The sequence below is a fragment of the Austrofundulus limnaeus genome, unplaced genomic scaffold, assembly GCF_001266775.1.
Source record: "Austrofundulus limnaeus strain Quisiro unplaced genomic scaffold, Austrofundulus_limnaeus-1.0 Scaffold143, whole genome shotgun sequence".
In the NCBI taxonomy this organism is placed as follows: Eukaryota; Metazoa; Chordata; class Actinopteri; order Cyprinodontiformes; family Rivulidae; genus Austrofundulus; species Austrofundulus limnaeus.
The window spans coordinates 447333-468681 of record NW_013952545.1 but is presented as its reverse complement, the minus strand read 5'-3'; the positions used below and the strand labels follow the sequence as shown (position 1 = coordinate 468681).

At 37.6% G+C, this 21349-nt stretch overlaps 1 protein-coding gene across 1 annotated transcript in view; it reads left to right on the top strand.

The window, feature by feature from the left end:
* myom3 (myomesin 3) overlaps window positions 1–21349 on the top strand; it is a gene marked incomplete in the record, with an annotated part of 80254 nt that overhangs the window by 17894 nt on the left and 41011 nt on the right. Inside the window, 8 exon segments of the mRNA XM_014016339.1 lie at window positions 409–562; window positions 3506–3663; window positions 5231–5323; window positions 5638–5726; window positions 9150–9194; window positions 14097–14237; window positions 14325–14486; window positions 17965–18106. Coding sequence (XP_013871793.1) covers window positions 409–562; window positions 3506–3663; window positions 5231–5323; window positions 5638–5726; window positions 9150–9194; window positions 14097–14237; window positions 14325–14486; window positions 17965–18106 — 984 coding nt within the window.

Here is a 21349-nt window from a genome sequence, read left to right as displayed (position 1 = left end):
TGTGTGTGTGTGTGTGTGTGTGTGTGTGTGTGTGTGTGTTGATTACTACTGGGATCCACTGATGTTAAAAGGCTTCTGTTTTTGCTTACCAGCATTCAAAATGTACTTGGAGTGCAGGTGCAGTTACAGATGAGCAAGTGTAGCAATCAACACTTACAATTTATCAAAAACAAGCCCTGAAGCTTGTCCCTATAGGGATACTAAAAAGGTAATTCATTTTCCCGATTACATAATTTGGATATGACTGTTGAATAAACCCTTCAGCTGTGTTTATTATCCTGGTTACTTAAAACCACTAAGCAGTGTTGGTGTATCATACGCCAGTTGTGTTGTAATTACATCATTTTTAACAAAAGCGGGTAAATGCATGAAAACAAAGCTCCTGATTTTCTGAACTGTTTCCATCAGGGAAATCCTGCAGGAAACTTTGGCTGCTGACGCGGAGTACCACAGGGAGAAGTGGACACGATTTGGAAACGAGGCCGAGAGGGTTGAGCTGGACGTGATCCGGAACCAACATGTGTTGCGCACTCGTGTTGACAGAATGTCACTTCGCAAACAGGTATTTGTCTCAGATATCAGACAGATATAGTGACTGAATTGAATGTTTTGTTAGAAACACTTTGTGATCAGCTTTAGTACAATCTCAGTGAAGTTGGGACGTTGTGTAAAACATAAGTAAAAGCAGGAGTATACAATGGCCATTGATGCTGATAACTGGCTTTGGCTTTGACTGGTAGAGTTTTGTCCTTGTAGGACTTTTACGTCTTACATCCTTCTCATAACTTAGTTATGAGGAATTGAGAGTTCTTTAACACAGATAATAATACCTTCTCTGTGTAATTATCAGAAATTGAACCAATGAGTAACGTAGTCAGTAAAGTTTTATCTAAAATAAATTATATTTATTTACAAAAACAATTACTTATATACAAGACTCATTGAGGGATGATCAGATGTTTACAAAAGTTGAAATCAATAACATTTAACTCGCGAACATGTTAAATCTCGTTATTTTGATAACTTTATCAGGAACAACGTTTGGTTTTTGATAAACCAATGTTGAGGCACTTATTCTTAAAGATTTTGACAGGATTTGGGAAAGAATTAAGAATTTAGGAAAGAAAAGTCAAAAAGAAAAAAATTGTATAGGTCTTCTGGACGGGTTTTTCTCTAATGAAACGTTTCGTCTCTCCTCCAAGAGACTTCTTCAGTCTGAGAGTTTCARGCAAAATTCAGGCTTTTAAGCCCTGCCTCCATGTGACTGATACTCACATCACATGGMTATTGTTGACACCTACTTAACACTTATTGTTAACAGGGGGTGGAGTGATACTGGCAATGGCAGCACTGTAGGAGGGTGACAACTGAAAATGGAGGCCTCCACCTCTGTTTAATGATGGACGGTCTTTCATGGACGGATGGACGGAAGTCTCGCTCGGCACAGCCYGGACGCAGACACTCTGCAACCAACCAAGTTCAGCTTTTACCTTTTCAGACTTCAAGTCAGGTTAAGCGTGGTGGAAGTTGACCCGGGTCAGGTTTGGGATCCGCTTAGAAATCTTCAGAACCGGCCAGGTTGCCAGACTTCAAGGAGTTGATTATCTCGGGTCTAGTGGTCTCTTGGCTTCGTGCGTGGAGAGTCACAACCGACAGGTTCCTCGGATCAAAAATAAAAGCGTCTCACAGAAGTTCTGAACGAAACTTCCGGGACTTTGCTGGTAATTTGGTCCACAACTGAAGGTGTCATGAACCAGGGATGAGATTGTTCCTTGGCAAAATGAGCTGAAATCTTATCACCTGAACGCTGGTTTTTCCTGAGGAGGAAAATCTCAGCTCTTCTCTCTTCAAAGAGAAGATGGAGACTGTCTTTGGGGAGGCCCGCCCATTGTTAGTACTTAAGGAGGGAGAGAGAAAGGAGGGTACTATCAGGCATGGCCTTGAAGCTGTTAGTAAAAGATGGAGGTGAAGTTTAATCTGGGAGAGTTCCACTGGTCTGGTGAATACTGCCTCAGTCAGCAAAAACAACACCTGTTTAAAACAGCTGAAGCCTTGGCAGGTTTTAAGAGTTGAAAATGAACCAAGCTCTAGTGAACTTTTCAAATCAACATAAACTTGATTTTGTTTAAACTTAAGCACAACAATCATACAGTTTTCATAGTAAAACATGGTAAACTAAATTATAATTATTGTTTAGTTTAATTGAAAATAAAACAGAAAACAAATCACCTTATATTCAAATAATGGTTGATTTAAAACACACACAAATAAAAAAAACATTGGAACAATATCTTTGTGTTTTTTTCTGTTTTGAGTTATAATGAAAGAAAACAGCTTGTCATTCATTTAAGTATGTAACTTTGATTTTTAAAATAATAACTTTTAGTTGAGATAAATTTTAGTTAAGAAAAATTATAAATCAAACATATAAAGAACACTATTATTTTGTTTAATATCTTGATGAAAGAAAATAAAATGAAATAAAATGTCTCTTTACTGTTTAAGAAAACATGTTATAACTATAATTCGAACAGAGTTCTGTTCTTTAAAGGAGGCCTTCGGAGGTCAATGTCAAAGACAGGTGGAAGGTTTATTCCACCCCAGGTGACCACTACACCCTTGTAGACATGGTRACAAACTGTGTTCACAGTCAATAGTTTTTTTGAAGTGAGCCCATGTGTTTTTAACGAATGCTGTGGGTTTTAATGCAGTTCCGCCGGGAGGTCACCAGTATTCAAGGTTGGATTTCGGCCTTGCCACTTACTTGCAGAGATTTGCCCAGATTCTATGAATCTTTTGGTTACATTATAGACTGCAGATGAGGAAATCTCTAAATTCCTTGCAATTGTAAGTTGAGAAACATTGTTCTTAAACTGTTGGACTATTTGCTCACAAAGTTTTCATTTCATTTCATTTATTTAACCAGATTTAAAACTGCAATGCGATCGAGAAATCATGTTCAAGGGGCACCAGGGCAGTTGTTCACAAAATGGCGAACCTCGCCCCATCCTTGCTTGTGAGCGACTGAGGCTTTCGGGGATGCTCCATTTATATCCAATCATGACACTCACCTGTTTCCAATTAATCTGTTCACCTGTGGAATGCTCCAAACAAGTCTTCTGAGCATTCCTCATCCCACTTTCCCAGTCTTTTGTAGCCTCTGTCCCAGCTTTTTTGGAATGTGTTAAAGGTATCAAATTCAAAACGATGGAAACAATAAATGTTATCCATTTGAACGTTAAATATCTTGTCTTTGTACTGTATTTAATTTCACATAAGTTAAAAAAGATTTGCAATTCATCTGTTTTATTTATGTTTTACACAACATCCAAACTTCGCTGGAATTGGGGATGTTGAATCTCCCAGATTGTTCTATAGTTTATTATTCTCTCTGTTTTAGTTGTTTATTGTTCTAATAACCGAAAAGCAGCTGATTCACTGCCATGTTTCACCTAACAAAAAAAAAAAAAAAAAAAAAACAGGATGTTATTGATTTGTGCTTCAGGCAGAAGAGAAGACATCCGCCCACATTCGGTTCTTGGAGAAACTGAGTCAGAGAGCACCAGACTTTGTGATCCCTCTGAGGGCTCACGCAGTCTGGGAGGGGATGACGGTGAAACTCTCCTGCACCACGCAGGGCTGCCCACCCCCCACACTAACATGGTATGAACATCTGGCCTTTCAGCAGTAAACTTGATCCTGCTCGATGATGCACGTTTAGTGGTTCTATATATCATAGATTATACAAATGTACAAAAAAAGTCAAATCCAAATTGTACATTTGGACAACTGTTATGGCTTTAAATGGAGCCAAAACAACATGCTAATTTCTAACCTAAAAAAAATCAATTTTTATTGTGGAATGGCAAAATAAAATTTAGCTTTTTTAAACYGAGTCTTTTAAAGACTGCTATACTTACCATTATTAATTTAAAGTGTATATTACAAAGAACACGAGTAAATAACAATGCAAACATAGACTAGACATGGGGTTTTACGATGTAAAAACAAGTGTGCATTGCCATGTAGCATGTCATTGCAGCATGCCTTTGCCTGCAGCATGGGACTTACAGAATGAACTGTGTCCAAGTTCAAATGTGTTTTCTATACCAGCTTGTGCTTGTCAAGTCAGCAGGTGTTTGTAATGAGGATAATTGTGTGACAAGATGAAGTGTGTAGAGATTTTTTGTTAAAGTTGCTGTAGCTGGGTTTTAACCCTGATCTCCCACATGAAAGCCCATGGCATTAACCATTATACCATTGGAGCTGTGGCAGAGGGGATTGCCAGGAGTTGGTTTGTATGTGTGCAGAAAGAGGCCACATTGCCAATGCAATCTTTGACACTAAACTGCAATATATTACAACAATAAGACAAAATTAAGACAGTATTACAGTAAAACATCAAAATACAATCATATTAATATTGTAATCACTGAACTACTGAGTTTAAATATTATTAAATTATGGTGCAGTACCATATTGTGTAGATGCAGCAGGGGGCAGTAATGAACCAATACAAGGCTCCATTGACTGCCATTGAAATGTATTAAACATTRATACTTCAAAAACTATAAGTTTTACAGGTACCAAAAGGCATAGCCATCATTTGGCACAGGACCTTTACAGATATGAATTACAATGGCAGCTCTAGGAGAAAGTGTGCAGGAGGAGAAGCATGCCAAAGTTGAGATGACTTGGATGGGAAACGAATCACAATAGTGTGAACAATGCACACTGATTAAAGCCCACCACTTGCTCCTATAAAAGTCACTAGAGCTTGTTTCTGATCTCTGCCTTCCACGAGCTGAATATTGTGGTATGAATTAACATGAATTACCTGTGTAAATTCAGGCAGAGTGCCAAACTGTTGACCCTGACACTTGAGCTGCTGTGAGAGTAGCTGATGAAAGGACAGAGTATGCTCAGTATTCATGTACACTGAGAGCCAGATAACCTGTGGCTCAAAAAAGTTTGACCAACCCATATGGGACCCATCAAGTCCAATGAGCTGCAAAAGGTCTKTGCTCAACAAGACTCAACACAAGACAGAATAAGAGATGAAAAAAAATCCTTCCTTGAAGATTCATCCAAACTTTTCCTTGACTTTCAAAGCAGGCTATGCGTGTTTAGAAATAAGAAGCAAGCAGCTTTCTTGTTCACTTGATTTCAAAGAAATACATGATGATTATTGTGGGGGGGAAAAAAACTCTTTACTTATTTATTCTCACAGGTATAAGGACGGTGAACCACTCATAATGTCTTCTCAGCCGTGGAATTACAGCCTTCAACAAAGTTTTGGTCTCAACTCTCTGGAGATCAGAAGGTAAGCCACCAGGTTAAAAGCCTTAATAATGACTGAAAATCCTTGAAAACTCTGAACAGAAAAACTTGACCTTCTCATCTTGAGTTACAGCCTTCAACAAAGTTATGGTCTTGACCCACAGGAGAGCAAAACTAAACTAATAAATCAGGTCAGATGTGAAATTAGACTGGGGATCTTTCTACAGAAAACTGAATGTAAATCAGAGTGAGATGAATCTGGTATAAAAAGCTTTGTATTACTATGTATAAAAGGTTTTGCAGTTTCACATAAAAAACATTTTTTTAATAAATTGCATTTTTTTATCCCCCATAAAGGTGCTCTCCTGCGGATGCTGGCGAGTATAAAGTTGTAGCCAAGAGTCCCCTGGGTGAAGCTACAACCTTTGGAACATTAGTGGTAAACTGTGAGTGGCTTCATCTTTTATACAAATTTCATTTTGCTTCAAAAGAAACAAAAAAACATTCTGAAAACATGGATCAATGCTAAAAGAGACACAGGAGACCAGTTCTTGAGACGCTGACACAATGCTGTTTCAATACCAAGAGAAAAAAAATAAGATCAAGGTGACCACAAGAGCATGGGCCATTCACTTGCTCTAATAGAAAAAGTTACAGTTGTCAAGATCAACAGCTCTGCTTGACACAGATGGTCCACTGAAATAAGTCTCATGTCTTCAGATGCTACCATAGATGACACTGCCTCCCAGTGGCTAAAAAGCACCCATTAAATATCTATTGACCACATATACAACTTTAAGGTGTCTTTTTGTGCCTGCTGTGCATTTACAATGAACAATGAAAGCAAAAGGAAGCTATGATTATACTTTTTGTTGTTAGTCAGATGGCACCTTATCAAGCTTTTAGTCATGAAGTATTTGCCACATTAGGATGCTTTAGAGTGTGGGTAAGTTGTGCACAAGTCTTTATTTTTGGAATTGCCATACATTTCAAAACAGCAGAATAGTGATTTACATAAAAGTGAAACAACAAAAACAGCAGTGTCCAAAAGACTTAACTCAGATTTGTAAATGTTTCAATCCAAAGAGTCGTTTTCCTTAATTTTCCTGCTAAATAAAATGTGTCAGGAGTTGTGAAATGTGTTTGGAGACTGAAATTTCCTCAGTCTTGTTAGAATAACTTGCTATATTTTGGGAGAATGTCACCTGTTGATGACATGCATTAAAAACAACACTGTTGTTGTTTTCCCTTTGAGGAAATATGTCTTTAAAACCATTCATTTTTCTGGAAGAATTCAGAGAAAGATTACAGCTGGATGTTGGATTAATGAAATGGCTGACAGGTTTAAAATATTAGAGAGAACCGATCAATTTGTTTTTCTCTTACTTCGACTGGATTCACATTTTGCAGAAAATTGGACAGGAGGACTGCTGAAACAACGCTTTACTGTTGTGATTATAAGTATGAAAATTAATTTCTGTTATTTTTAAACAATGCTGCAAAGAGCCAGAGTACAAAACGATGACAAAAGCTACTTATTTACACAAAGAGCAAAACAGTTTGAAAAACAGACCAGAAAATCAGCAAGTTTGACAGATTCCAACCCTGCTGAGAAACGTGAGCAAAGAGCTGCACGTGCAGGAGGAGGAGAAATTACCTGTAAATCAACTCACCTGAAGGCTTGAAGCTAAGGTGTCGTTGACTCCAGCAGGTAAAATCCATCCAGCAGCTGAAGGATCCTAAASATCCTGACACCATGGAGCGATGAATATAATCTGATAGGAACCTGAAATCACAGCAGGATTTTTGGAGCCAGGTCAGGTCAGGTGGACTCTGGCACGAACTCAGACCAACATGTTTAGCTTTAGCCGAGTTAGCTTCAGGGATCATCAAGTCTAAGTCTTCTCCTCACTTTTTCAATGTTCTGTTTTGTTTTGGGGTTTTTTGTAAAGGTGGAGAATCCTGCAAAGGTTTCTAAGGATCCTGAGAAACCTTTGCAGGATTCTCCACAGGTGAGACTGATAACTAAAAAAACATTTAAGGTTATGCTTAGATAATCAGCACATATTCATTGAAGTTTTAGGCTTATAAAAGTAACTTTTTTGTTTACGTTGTTTTTTTTTTAAACTCAGAATGTAAGCATGTTGTCTGCAACGAGACAGCTTTAAGAAGAGMATTTCAGTTTGTATTTTCGTTAGTTTTGGGGTGAAATTCTTCCACAAAACTAAATATTTGTCATTACCATAACTACTTCCTCTTTTTTTTTCAAGCATTTATACATGTAACATTAAAGGCCTGCATTCCTTATGTAAAAAGGGTCCCCAGAGGGGAAATAAACATTTCCACTTGTCTTTGACTCTGTTTTAAAAAGACCTTTCTCAAAAGAGACATTTTATTTTCTTTAATAAACAAAATAATAACAGTCTTTATGTTTTTTTATTTATACTTTCTTTTTAAACACAAGTTATTGTCATTTTATAAATCAAAGTTACATAATGAAAAGAGTGACAATTTTTTTACAAAATAATTAAGAAAAAGAAAACACACAAAAAGAAAATTGCTTCAATATTGCTTTATTTGTCTTATTTGTTTAATCAACTATTATTTTTTACAGTAAAAGTGATTAAGTGTTTTTATGATTTATTCTTCAGTTTAACTAAGTTGATCATTCTGATTATGACTTCACTGTGTTATACATACATACATACATACATACATACATACATACATACATACATACATACATACATACATGTATTTGTATTTGAATCATAGACGAATACTTTAAGGTTTATTTCAGTTTAAATAATTCTCTTAGGTTTCATTGAATTTTGATTCATTTTTCATTCAGTGAAACATGCCATGGCAGAGACTTTTAGACTAAACTTTTCATTCCTTCCTCCTGTCTAACACGAGTCGAGGTCATTGTCCCTAGTTTCTCCTCTTTAGAATGTAATGCAGACTGAGCCTCAACAGAACAGAAGAGAGTGAGGATTCACAATGCATCCTTTTTCCATCTCTGAGCTCAGTTTCAAACATCGAAAACTGTGATTTTTAATGACCTGTTAGCTCTTAGACCAGTGGTTCCCAAACTTTTTATCTTCTGACCCACAAAATATCCATGGCAAAAACTTGTGACCCCAAATATTACTGGTCTGAGTACACAAACTTTGTTAATAACCCTAAAAACAAAGGCTGCACAAATACTTATTTATACTTATTTTGTGTTTTTGTAATAATTATAGGGAAAATATTACATCACCAATTATTTTATTACTCTTTCAATTGATTTCTGAAGTGCAGTGGTTCCCAAACTTTTCAGCTTTTGACCCACAAAATAACAGTAGCAGAGACCTGTGCCCAAAACTATGTTTGGAGGATAAACATTTGTATCAGGTCAACTAAACATGGGCATAGTAACAATATTTGTTATTCTACATGTGTGCATTTTAGGCAACTAAGGCAAAAATGTAATTAATTTAGAAAATCTTTTCAGGACCCCACCTTGATGTTTCAGGACCCCACTTTGGGTCCCGACCCCAACTTTGGGAACCACTGTCAGAGTGTACAAATAACGGTCAGCTACTCTCATTCCAAATTTTAGCCAAATATGTGTAAAATTCACTGAGTTAAAGCACATTTTCGTGCAGGGACCAATCAGCTGTGGCGGCCATCTTGAATTGGGTTGACTCTGAAAAGATAATCAGTTGCAGATGTACAGGCCTGTTTTTCTGCAATTGCCAGGTTTGATTTGTCCACTGCCTTTTTTTCCTCCTCAGTCTCACATTACCATTCTCTGCTTCTGTCTCCATCTCTGACCCTTCCCTTCATTTTCCTGATCCGCCCTGCTCTGCTGCTCTGCGATTCAGCGTATCGAGGAGCCGTGGCTGGTTCAGAGCGCTCGCAGACCGTCGGTAAGTTTCAAATCAGGGCCTAATAAAAAAACGTGTCTTCTTTCATTTTCTCTGCTGCTCTTTGAAGTCCCCCACTTCCACCAGTGAAGGAGGGATGGCTTTGAAGACGGTGGCACAACACTCTGCTCCGCTGCGCAAGTCCTACCTTCTCAAGAAAGATACGGGTGGATTGAAAGGGAGCGGAGCAGTGGTGGTGTTTGTTTATCTCTGGAGTTTTTGTTGCTCTGTGGGTGTCTGTGTGGATGTAAGGGTGTTAATTGGATGTGCAGCGGTTGCTGTGGGGATAAAATGACTTGCTTCCATTTGAGCAGAAATGACAGTCATGTATATTTCATTTCAGGGACAGCAGGAGATTTATCATATTTTGCTCCGAGCTGTGGCTGTGTGACACTGTCGAGCCTACATCCTCAACCACGTGTGGGGATCAGCGCTTATTTTAGACAAAATTTGCATAGAGTAGGTATGATCTGTGCCAGGATATAAAGGAAGACTAGTCCTTTATTTATCTGATTTAAATATTTTCATGTCAAATGAATGATGACACACAAAAAAAAAAAACACATTATGGTACAAACGTTAGCACTGAGATCAGTGTTTACGGTTTGAGTCAGTACTTTGTGATTTTAGCACAAAATCAACTAAATGTCTTGAAATTAGCCTCTGTCTCTTGAAGAACCTCCTACCATTTCTGACACTCCCACTTCAGCACATTTTCAGATGATGCTTCAGGGAAGGGGTGCTCTGTAGTGCTGGAGCTTGGCTGCAGACTGAGCTCCAGGGAGTAGCTTTGTACAAATGGGCGGAGCTTTGTACAAATAGGCGGAGCTTTGTACAAATAGGCGGAGCTTTGTACCAGCAAACATTTAGGCCACTCTAAATGGCTGCCAGAGGAAATTCATGGATTCTCAAACATGCATAAATGAGTTAAAGCAAAACTCTGGGTATGTTTTGATGAGGGGATGACATAACAAGAAATAAAGCTAAAAAAAGATTTTGCATAATAATCCCCCATAACAGGAGAATAACATTTTTTTTCCATTAGTGCATTGCCTAAAAACCAGTACTTTGAATAATGTAGAAAAACACAACAGTCAATTGAMCATGTTTTTTTATTCAAAGGGGACATGTCATGCAAAATCCAAATTTTTAAGCTGTAAAATACATTTCGTTGTGTTCTTGGAGTCTCTTGGGAGGCAGAAAAGTTGAATTTAGTCTCTCCTGGTGCTGCAAAGATATTCTGTTAGGTTCATATTTTTCAGCCCATTTAGTTTTCTCTATTTTCTATGATGTTATCTGAACTATTATGGAATGTGTTTGCAATAGAACAGACAAATAAGGTCTGGACTTACCAACTACAATTTCCTCATCTCAACTCTTCTCTGGTTCTGGGTCAGACTCTGGTTCTGGGGTCAGACTCTGTCCCCAACATGTAAGGCTGGATGGACAAATCTTCTGTTCTTGACATCTTTAAATTAATTTGTAAATAAAAGGTTTCTGTAAGCTAGAAAACAAAACCCCTTCTSTCRAACTGGAGTGGACCGGTCTGGAAGCAGGATGGGGGCGGAGCTACTTTGAGACACACCTCAGAAAAGGGGTGGAAGAGGGTCTGGTGAAGTTACAATAAGGAGGAATTCAGACCAAAGCATTGTGGTTCCACTTTATTAAGACCCCAACTRAATAAGYTAAATGTGAAAAGGACGGATTTAAAAGCATCATATGTCTACTTTAAGTAAAGTCTTGCTTATTTCTGCAAAACAATACCATCTTTTAATCTTCTGTATGCCTGCAGCCCACACTGTCATCTCAAAAGAATTATTTATTGATGCTCCCTGAAAAGAAAAACAAAGAGAGCCAAAATCTTAGGCAAATTAAACCTTTAATCAAATAAAAACACGTTTTAGTTTGATGATTTAGCAGCTTGACTTTGTACTATTATGAAGTTCATAAAAGATGTGAAAGCACAATATTGCATTTTGTTTTGTTCAAGCTGACAAAAATTCATTCAAGTCATCAAAATATAGAGAAAAGGTAATATTGTATTTTGTTTACTTTAAAAGCTTGTCAGTTATGGTGCTCCTCATTATTTTTCTGTATGAAAATAACTTTGCTGCTCTTATTTTCTTACAGTGATTCATTATTTAGGTTTAGGTTGGGTGTGCAGTTCTGCTAAAACTTTCAATAAATCCTAATTTAGTCCAGTTTTGACAGAAGTTCTGTCATTTTTTACTTCTTGACTCTGGTCATGAATTATGTGGGCTGTAAATTGTTTTCCTTCAAATTAAAATCATCCATCCATCCATCCATTTTCTGTACACGCTTCTTCCTTTTCAGGGTTGCGTGGGTCACTGGTGCATGAAAAACACATCCTACAGTAGAGACAAGCCGGCTAAAATAAAGTTCAATTATATACAAGTAATTGGCAGAAAACACAGATCACGTCATTTATTGGTAAATGCATCATTATTTCTTCAGAAGTACTATCGAGACGCAGTAAAATACTTTCCCCAAACTAAGAAATGAAGTGGCAATCATTCTGAATGAAGCTTTATCAGCTTGTAACGGCATCRGGGGACGCTTGCTGCGAAAATGTGCTGAAGAATTTCATGCAGTCATTTATATGTAACTGATGCTTGATTATCTCATAAGAGGAAGACAATTTTTTTTCCAAAACAAATCAGTCACTAAACAAAAGCACAACTGTGGCAAATTTATCTTCATCATCCTTGCTCTGAGGGAAGCACAGGGTTTGAATGCTGCCAGGCAAAGAGCCAAGAAGTGAGTTTAAAAAAAGAAAAGCTACACACTGATGTGTTAACCTGGACCGCTAAGCAGAACAAGATCATTATAGGAAACATGTCGCTGTCTCTTTCCGACAGATTCACTTCTGACAGCGAGATTTGACGAGAGCCCGTGGCTCACACAACCCTCACTTCCAGATTTTATCGCATCGGTGCTTTGACAAGTCAGAGAATAAATAACAGCTGAAGGAATGACTTATCAGGAACTGTCCACTTTCAAAAACGTGTCAGATCTTTAGATTTTCTTCTGTCCTCTGCTGTTTCCTCACAGGATGCTCCTTGTGGTTGTCATTTGTGTCAGAGTTCCCGAGAACGAAGGGAGTCTTTTTCTGTCACAGCTGTGTCACTCAGCTTAAGGTGGCTTTTTAGTTTAAGGCCTTCTAGTTTTATTTTACAGTTTTCAGCCTCTGAAAGTGTTAGCAGTGGATTGTTTAAAAAAATCACTAAATGCTGATTCAACATTCACACAATAATGTTTGCTCTGCATTCTTTGTACCATTTTCAGAGGTTTATATCAACTAAGTGCATTGACTTCATTACAGTACTTAAGTAGTTTTTTTGAGGATTTGTAATTTTACCAATTATTTTTTAAACAACTAAGCTAAAGTTATACTTTTACTTCTTTACTTTGAAATTTAAAACCTAGTTACTCGTTACAAAAATGAATATGTTTGAACTCATCATGAATGAAGAGGTTTCTGCACTCTAAAAAATGAAGTGTTGAATTTACTCAACAAAGTCATGTCAACTGGCCCCACTAAGCCTAGTCGAGTAAATTGAGCAAAAAATATGCATATAGAATATACATTCTAGTGCATCCACTTGTCCCACAGCGCTCTCTTAGATCATCTGGTCAGCTGCTTCTGAAGGTCCCTAACTCGTCTCAAACTGAGAGGTGACAGATCCTTTTCTGTAGCAGGTCCAAAACTGTGGAATCATCCACTACGTGTCAGACGCTCCTCTTCCCTYGCTGTCTTCAAGTCTCACTTAAAAACACACTACTACTGCCTTGCCTTTGAGTCTGAGTGAGATGGTGCAAAACCTCACCRAGTATCATAACTGTGTTCTATGTGTACTGTAAATATATTTTTATCAGTATTTTGACTGTACTTTGACTGAGTCCTGTTGTGTTGAATGTACAGCACTTTGGTTGGCCTTGTGCTGTTTAAAGTTATTTATGAATAAAAGTGGTATGGTATGGTATGGTATGGTATGGTATGGTATGGTATGGTATGGTATGGTATGGTACATATTGCTCAATTTACTCAACCTGGCTTAGTGGAACCAGTTTGGTTCAGTAATTTCAATGGTTTATTTCGTAGAGAGTATGTAAAAGTACTTTTACTTTACCAATTTTTGTAAACAGTTTCTTGACTTTTACTTGAGTAGTTTCCTCATCAGTGCAATTTATTTTTGCCAAAGTCATTTTCTGTTCATGTAATTTTACTTTTACTTAGTTTTTTTCAAGTAAACATAATGCAGTAAAGGAAATTGGTGTTATGAATGTTTCGGTTTGAACATCATACTGACCAAAAAGCTTACAAAAATGTCTGTTACTAAAACACAAAATCTTTTAAAATCCTCCTTCCTTTGCATATCTTTATTTTTATTTTGTAACATTTTTAGTTGTTTGTTTTTTGTTTTGTTTTTGTAGTTTTTGTTTTGGGGCTTTTTGCTCATCTTAGCTTTTAGCTAGCATTTTGCAATTTTTTAAAAAAAATATTTTTCTGTAGCTCCTTCTAGTTTTTAGCTAACATTTATTTTTACTTCATTTAACATTTTGCAACTTTTGGCTTGTGCATTATTGTCTATTTATTCATTTTTTGTCAATTTTTTTTGCTATGTTTTGTTTGAGCTAACATTCACTTTTATTTAGCAGTTTGCTACTTGTAGTGTTTAGAAAATGTTTTGCTACTTTCAGCTTTCAGTTCAGTTTTAGCTTCATCAGTTACTCAGTAGTTAACAGCCAAGCTGTGTTTTCACAGAAAGTATAATTCGTTTGGTTGCCTTAAATTTCTCCTCACAGCTTCTTTTTTTTCCAGTTTCATCTGTTGACATGACAACAACACACCACATAACCTGATTCTCTCCCTGCTCCTTTCAGCCTCGCAGCTGCACCAAGAAGCCAAGTTTGGCACCTTCTTCCCCCCAACCTGGGTGAAGGAGGGTAACAGCTTCACCCTGCTGTGCACCTTCACATCAGCTCTGCTCCCCTTCCAGCAGGATGTCAGCTGGTTCAGAGACGGTAATTGCTGTGCTGAAAAACACTGATTTGGTCTGCTGACAAAGATGCTGTCTGTAGTACTGTTACATTTGCTGCTGTACTGTCCAGGTGCACAGCTGCATCAGTCCAGCAATGTGGACATTGAAACATTTGACAACAAGTCCACCATCACTTTAAGGGCGGCACACAAGGAGCATGAAGGTGTGTACAGCGTCAGACTGAGGACCAGGGATGGGATCAAAGAGAACGCAGCTTTTGTTTACATATATGGTGAGAATAAAAATGATCTGTTTTTGTTAGTGTCATTAAAATCCATAGATCTGATTAATCTGCTCTCTGATGAACAGAAATAAAAAGGTGGTTTTCCGCAAACATTATTGCCAGTTGAAAGGTGAAATGTGGATGCCATTAACACTAAGTGTGTTTCCACCAAGGCTTTTTGATGCACATTTAGAAGTGTCACATTAAAAATGTGAAAAAAAAAAAAGTCGGATGGAAACTGCAAAATTCAGAAAAAAAAAAAATCCTCAAGTCGCTAAAAGGTTTTTACGCTCGCTTGAGGTGGTTTTTGGGTTTTTCGAAAAACAATGCGCAAAATGAGAGATGGAAACACTTTTGCTAAATAAGTTGTGACGTAGCGAACATTTACCTCACGTAGCGGATCAGCTGTTCCACGGTACCGGTACTAGTTTCGGGTCGGCTGCAGCCGCGACTGGCAGCATAAAKGGCTCGACACACGGGCAGCGACAAACTACAGCGATTAACGGCTGTCATCGCAGCCAGGGTGAAAACCCGACACACGGGATGCGATAGCGATGGCAGCGTTGCGAATTGCGCTCTCAGATCGCTTGTCTTCATAAAATTTGATTGGTTCTTGACTCTGAAGGGGGGTGTGCATTACGGACATGTAAACTAAACAAATCTTGTGATGTTAATGATACTGAAAAACAAACACACATCAAGATACAATTTTATGAGGAAAAAACCATAAACTTCACCCTGGTGCCAATAAATTCCCACAAAGCTTTTTAGTAATCACTTGGTGAAAGTGTTAGCTAACTGCAGTGTGTAGCATACKCTCCTCTCATTGGTCAGTCAATGAAACCCTCGCTGATTGGTTGTACGCTAAGCAACAGCGACAAAAGTTGAACATTTTTCAACTTTCATATGTCGCGTCGTAAGCTCGCGTGTGCACATCTACGTGTACGAGTGCGAAATTTCACATGCACTATTTTCGCCGGTCGCTTAGCTGGAGGAGGGCACGCGATTGTCGCCTCACCGCACAGGTTCCATAGGAAATGAATGGAGAGCAAGCGACGTCGCCTCCCGTGTGTCGAGCCCTTTACCCTCCTCCCGCTGTCGACGTCTTCTCAGTAATCCTGTAACGTGAAGAAAATTGCATTTCTTTCTCTACGTCTCCATACAGCAGTAACATCACCAAAACTAGTTGATGACAGAATAATTACAACTTTCCCGATAGTAGCAACGCGTTCCTGATAACTTCTCTCCATTATCCTGAGATGTGTGGACCCTGCGAGTTTAGCGACGGTTACTTCCTGTTTACTACGCACATGTGTATGACGTAATTGATTTGCTTCAAGCCAGTAGATGGAAACTCCGTTTGATTCGCATTTCTTAATTTTTTTCCTTTTTGCAAAATTATTAAAATTAGCTCAAAATTCGAATTAAAATTGGATGTAATTGGATGGAAACACGATCACAGACACTGGCTTTGTTTCCATTGACCATGACAATGCGCGAATTAGAATTTCGAAAATAAATTTGCTCAATAGAAACACGTCAATTTCTGAAAAAAAATACGATTTTCGACAAAATGTTTTTGTGCTAGGAAGAGGTGGTATTTCAGCCATATCGAAATTGATGTATTTCGCAAAACTGCAATGGAAACACTTTTTTCTCTTCACGGGAGTCACGTGATCAAGAACCTGCTGTTTCCACTGGCGAAAAGATGACGAAGAAGAAGATAACAGGAAGTAAAAGTAGTAGTGAAATCCCCAAAGTCGTAAAAGAAAGTATTAAACTCACCGACTACATTTTCCCAACAATGCAGCATACGTAGCCGCTCCCAAGTATAAGGAGCTTGTCACTGGAAAGCCTCGATAAGACGCTGACGTCTCCTCTGATGGCTGATGATGAGCGCTAGTGTCGTGGTAGCAATATGCTATGTGTTTACATCCATTGCCTCCATGTTTGTAATGACTTATCATGAGAACAAGCTTATTCACGCGTGACTTAGTGTTTCTTACTTAATAGAAACAGTGCAATTGCGAAAATGTGTTTTTTCGACATTAACAGACTTTGCACACATTTGCAATGGAAACACAGCTAATGACAGGAAAACTGTAACATGTCAGTCATCAGCATTAAATAAACCGTTGAGGGACATGTAAATATGTACTATCAGACCAGAAACCAACACACTGACACAACTCATGTTTGTCTCCACGTATTCAAAAACTGATCCGCTTCACCTGTCTCTGTCTGAATGTCCCTGCAGCATCACAAAGACTCAGTGATTAGCTGTTTCACAAACCAGGAAACATCACGTTACACAAAATGCACAGTGTAAATTCCACAAACTGCTGGTTTGGCAGGATGAAATGAAACCTTTGCTTGTCAAGGCCCTCTTGTCCATGGAAGAACACCAGACGGTCAACAAACAGTGTGCTTTCTTCAATATGTTGAATTTGTTGTCCACAGAGCTGATGAATGCTTTGGAGTTCCCCTGAAAGCTTTCAGGGTAGACTTATTCATTGTTTTTTTTTTTCTCACGCTGGATAAATAGTGTGTAGAGCAGAATTTCTCCCCTTTCRAATGCTATTTGTTTTCGCAAGATTCTGGATCCTTGCTTTTTCTCTCTGCAGAACTCCAGTGATTCATATGCTGAAATTGCACAATCCGTCAACCTGTTGTGCAGCTGGTGGTGGCGGGGGATCGTTAACTTGATTCTGTCGTAGCGTTTATTCTTCATGGACTGCTGTTTCCTCTCAAACACTGTTTGCAGAATGTGTATGAACCAGAGAGGAGCTCACGTTTGACTTGAGAAACGTCTGAGCAGCTCAGCCAGGAGTCTTGGCAAACACGCAGCATGTTTCTCAGCGTAATGTGCTCTGAATCATGCATGAGCTTTGTGCACACACTAAACAAGTCCAAAAACCCACGTGTGCRCCACGCAAATCAGGCTCTCCAGCTCACATTAAGGAGCTGGGTCTTCATCAGAGCTGCAGGCACTAATTAGTTAATCTGAGAACTCTCCCTGCATGTGTGCATTCTCCCTTTTTGTCAACTTATWGTTGGATTTGAAACACGCATAATGAGAGAGGAATATGGGAAAGGAAGAGATGTTGATTCCAATATATATAAAAACATTTAGATCCTTGGAAGCAGTTTAAAAATATCTCATTCTTTCTTTTTAATCCTTTTGGCTCGTTTTGTTTTTGATGCTTCTCACAGCGTTGCCAAATCCTCTGCTTGTGTCCATGTAGCACTTGTTGAATTATGCAGGTGGGGATCTGGAACTCGCTATAACTGGACAACAAAGGTTATGAAATCCCTCCATGATTAAATGTTTTTTTTTTCTGTCTCTCCTTGTGTTTCTCTCCTCAGCCTCCTCGTCCTTCGCTCCAGCCTCATGTGTTGTTTATCCATGAGGGTTTCGGAGCTGAAGTCCCTCTCTCATCCSTCTGTTGCCTTTCTGTCTCGCTGAGTTTATTCTGTCTGTTCTCAGACAAATCGGCTGCAGTGAAGGGTGGTCCCGCGTCTCCCCTGGCAGTGGAGGTGTCTGATGTCAACAAGGACTACGTCTTCCTCACCTGGCAGCCGCCCAGTGCAGACGRAGCTTCACCCGTGGAGGGTTATTATGTAGAAAGGTGAAAATCAGCCTGATTTACTTAGATTTGATAATGTGTTTACACTGTTTTTTTGTTTTAATTTCTTTCAGATCATTAGTTTTTTGTTGTTGTTAAAGTCTAATCTGCATCCTTTGTTCTATTTTTGGTCCTGTCTCGTGTAGCGTAAAACACACTAAAACGTTTCAGTCAACTTATGAGAATTTTGTTTAACACTGAAGACGAAATAAAAAAATGTTCTGGAAGCCTGTTTTGAACATATGGGGCACCAATGTRGAGKAAAATGTCAAAAAATGTCACTAACACATTCTGAGTGTAAAATCCTAAAGTTTTCCAYAAACATTTTTTGTTATCTAGCYCACTGTTCTTACATTTTGCTCATTTTTACAAAACATTTATTAAATGTTAGCATTGTTAGACGTAATCATCCTGTGACAAAAGCAACCGCTAACGCTGCTAATTCTGCTGTAGATGGCATTTACATACTGAGTACAGTTGAGACAGTTTTCGCTTTTCCCATTTCCACACAAAGGTTTGACACTAAAAACACACTGAAAATAATATATTTTTACGTAACATATTTTTTTTATGTTAACTAAAATATAACCAAGAAATAATAACCCTAAGTTGTTTATATTTTTCACAATTAATCAATAACAAAAAGTTATTTTTTGTCTCAACTGTACTCATAAAAAACTTAAAGGTACAGTTGAGACACCATTCAAAATGCTGGAAAGCTAACGAGTCAATCATTTCCAATGTAATAAACTGTACATACAAAATAATTATCAGTGTTATACACTTCAANTATCAGTGTTATACACTGCAATACTATGTTTATTTTACTTAAATTGACTCTAGCATAGGTTAAAATGTAAAAAAAACAGCAAAACAAATTAAATGCTGAAAAGATAACAAGTCAGTCATTGCCAATGTAATAAACTGTATATAAAAATAATTATGTGTTATACACTTCAATAATGCATTTATTTTATTTAAATTGACTCTAGCATAGGTTAAAATGTAAAAAAAACAGCAAAACTAATTAAATATTTAAAAGATACATAATAATTTGTTGATTATTAATGTACTTTTACAGTATATTGATATTACTAAATGTTCTATAGTTCATTTGAATAGTTTGCATTCAAATAGTAGCTTATTTAAGGTTTATTAAATTCAAATGAATGATTGAACATACTCAAACTGTTGCTGCTAAACACAGTGCAAATCACTGTTGGGTACACAACAGTGGGGTCTCAACTGTACCCCGGTGACCACGTTTCACATTTTACTGGATTATGTAATGACAGTTAATACCATGCTGTTATGAAATATGTTATCTTTTAGGGAACAAAATAATGTTTGCATGTATTCAAGTTACATTTAGATGTCATTTAAGGGTGATCAGATATTCACTGTAGAAGGGACATGGTAAAGTCAAAATCTAGCCTGCCAAAAAATACTTTTGTGGATATCTTTGGAGTGGTGCTTTTCATGGTGTTCAAATTTTTCACTATCAAAAAGGACACTGATACACATGTGCACAGCAAAAATCACAACTAAGACTTGCTGCAAACAGAAGATATTGATGGTGTCTCAACTGTACCCATGTCTCAAAGATGCTCAGTCCACCCTGAAATTTAAATTTAAAAAATGGGTTATTTGAAAACTGGATGGCACCTCTGGTTCAGCACTTTGAAGCTCGGACGCACAACTACAAGCTTGATGTCTTCTACGGAAGCATTAGCGATGTTAGCAACATTAGCGATGTTAGCGGTGGTTGCTTTTGTCTCAGAATGATGAAGTAGTAACAAGAGCCGAGCACCGACAGCAAAGGCTGCGTACCGTTCCAAAAATACTTAAAGGTAAACTTCAACATTTAGCCACAACAATTAAGATTGAACTTTTATATTTAAATGTACACACTTAGATCTAGGAATACTTTTCTACATATAATATTTGACATTTAAATGTAACATTTTAGTAATAATTAGCAAAATGTAAGAACAGTGAGCTAAATAATGAAATATTGTTGAAACACTGATTTTACACTCAGAAAGTGACCTAAATAATAAAAATGTTACTAACATTTTTTAACGTTATTTTAGCTACACCTGGTGCCACATAAACATACATACTGCAGTGCTAGCAAGTCGAATAAATATATAACCTATATGAGTAATTTTATTTATAACAAAACAATCCCTAAGGTGTTAAAGTGTATAGTGTGACAGGGTCTTAAAGGGGAGTCTCGACCTGAGTTTCAAGACTCACTGAGATAAACCTTCTCCCTTTCCTGAGATCGAGAACATTCTTCAAATTGTTTTCACTTTTGGTTGCTCTATTATTTCCACATCTAGTTTGCCCTCCGTCTTGTGTGGCCTTGCAGCTGCTGTGACAGAAAACACCTCCACAGGGGACATCAGAGATGCTGGTGAACTCCCAGCAGGCTGTTGTTTGGGTTTTAGTGAGGAATGGCTTCTGTGGAGCCGCTGCAGCCATAATGGTATATTTGCTAGAGTGCTGCTGAAGATTGTCTTTCCCTAAGCTTCCCTTATCTCCATAAACACGGTCTAGATCTTTTTTTCTCAGTGATTATAGGCTTGTCGAGGGGTACCTGTGTCATCAAGTCTGCTTTTATTCAGTTTGACAGGCAGAAGATGAGAATTAGGTGTTTTTTTGAGTGGTAGAAGAAGTTTTCTAAAAATTTTGTTTCGTGAAAAAGGAGGTTTTGTGGATTTTGGCACCTCAAATTTTCAAAATATTGTCTCATGTCTCTGGTCAATCATCCTTATTAAGACTCCCTTTTTTAGCTCAGGGGTGAGCAATCCTGGTCCTCGAGGGCCGCAGCCCTGCATGTTTTACTTTTTTCTCTGCTCAAACACACCTGATTTGAATGAATGGATGATTATCAGGCTTCTGCAGTACGGAGGACCGAAACTGACATAATTTAAAAAAGCAGAAATATATAAGTTGACTAACAAATGAATATACTTAAAGTGCACCAATAAAGTTCAAAAAGGAGAATTTTATTTAAAGTATATTTATAGACAGACAGCAAAATAAATAAATACAATTAGAAATGGGCCATTTAAATTAAAAAGAAGAGCTTTACCTCACGTTTTGTAATTTAATTGACCTTCAGATTTATTTTTCCAACTTAGTTCCAAAAAATAATATATTTTTGCAAAAAAAGTAAAATGTAAATTATGTGCCTATCTATCTATCTATCTATCTATCTATCTATCTATCTATCTATCT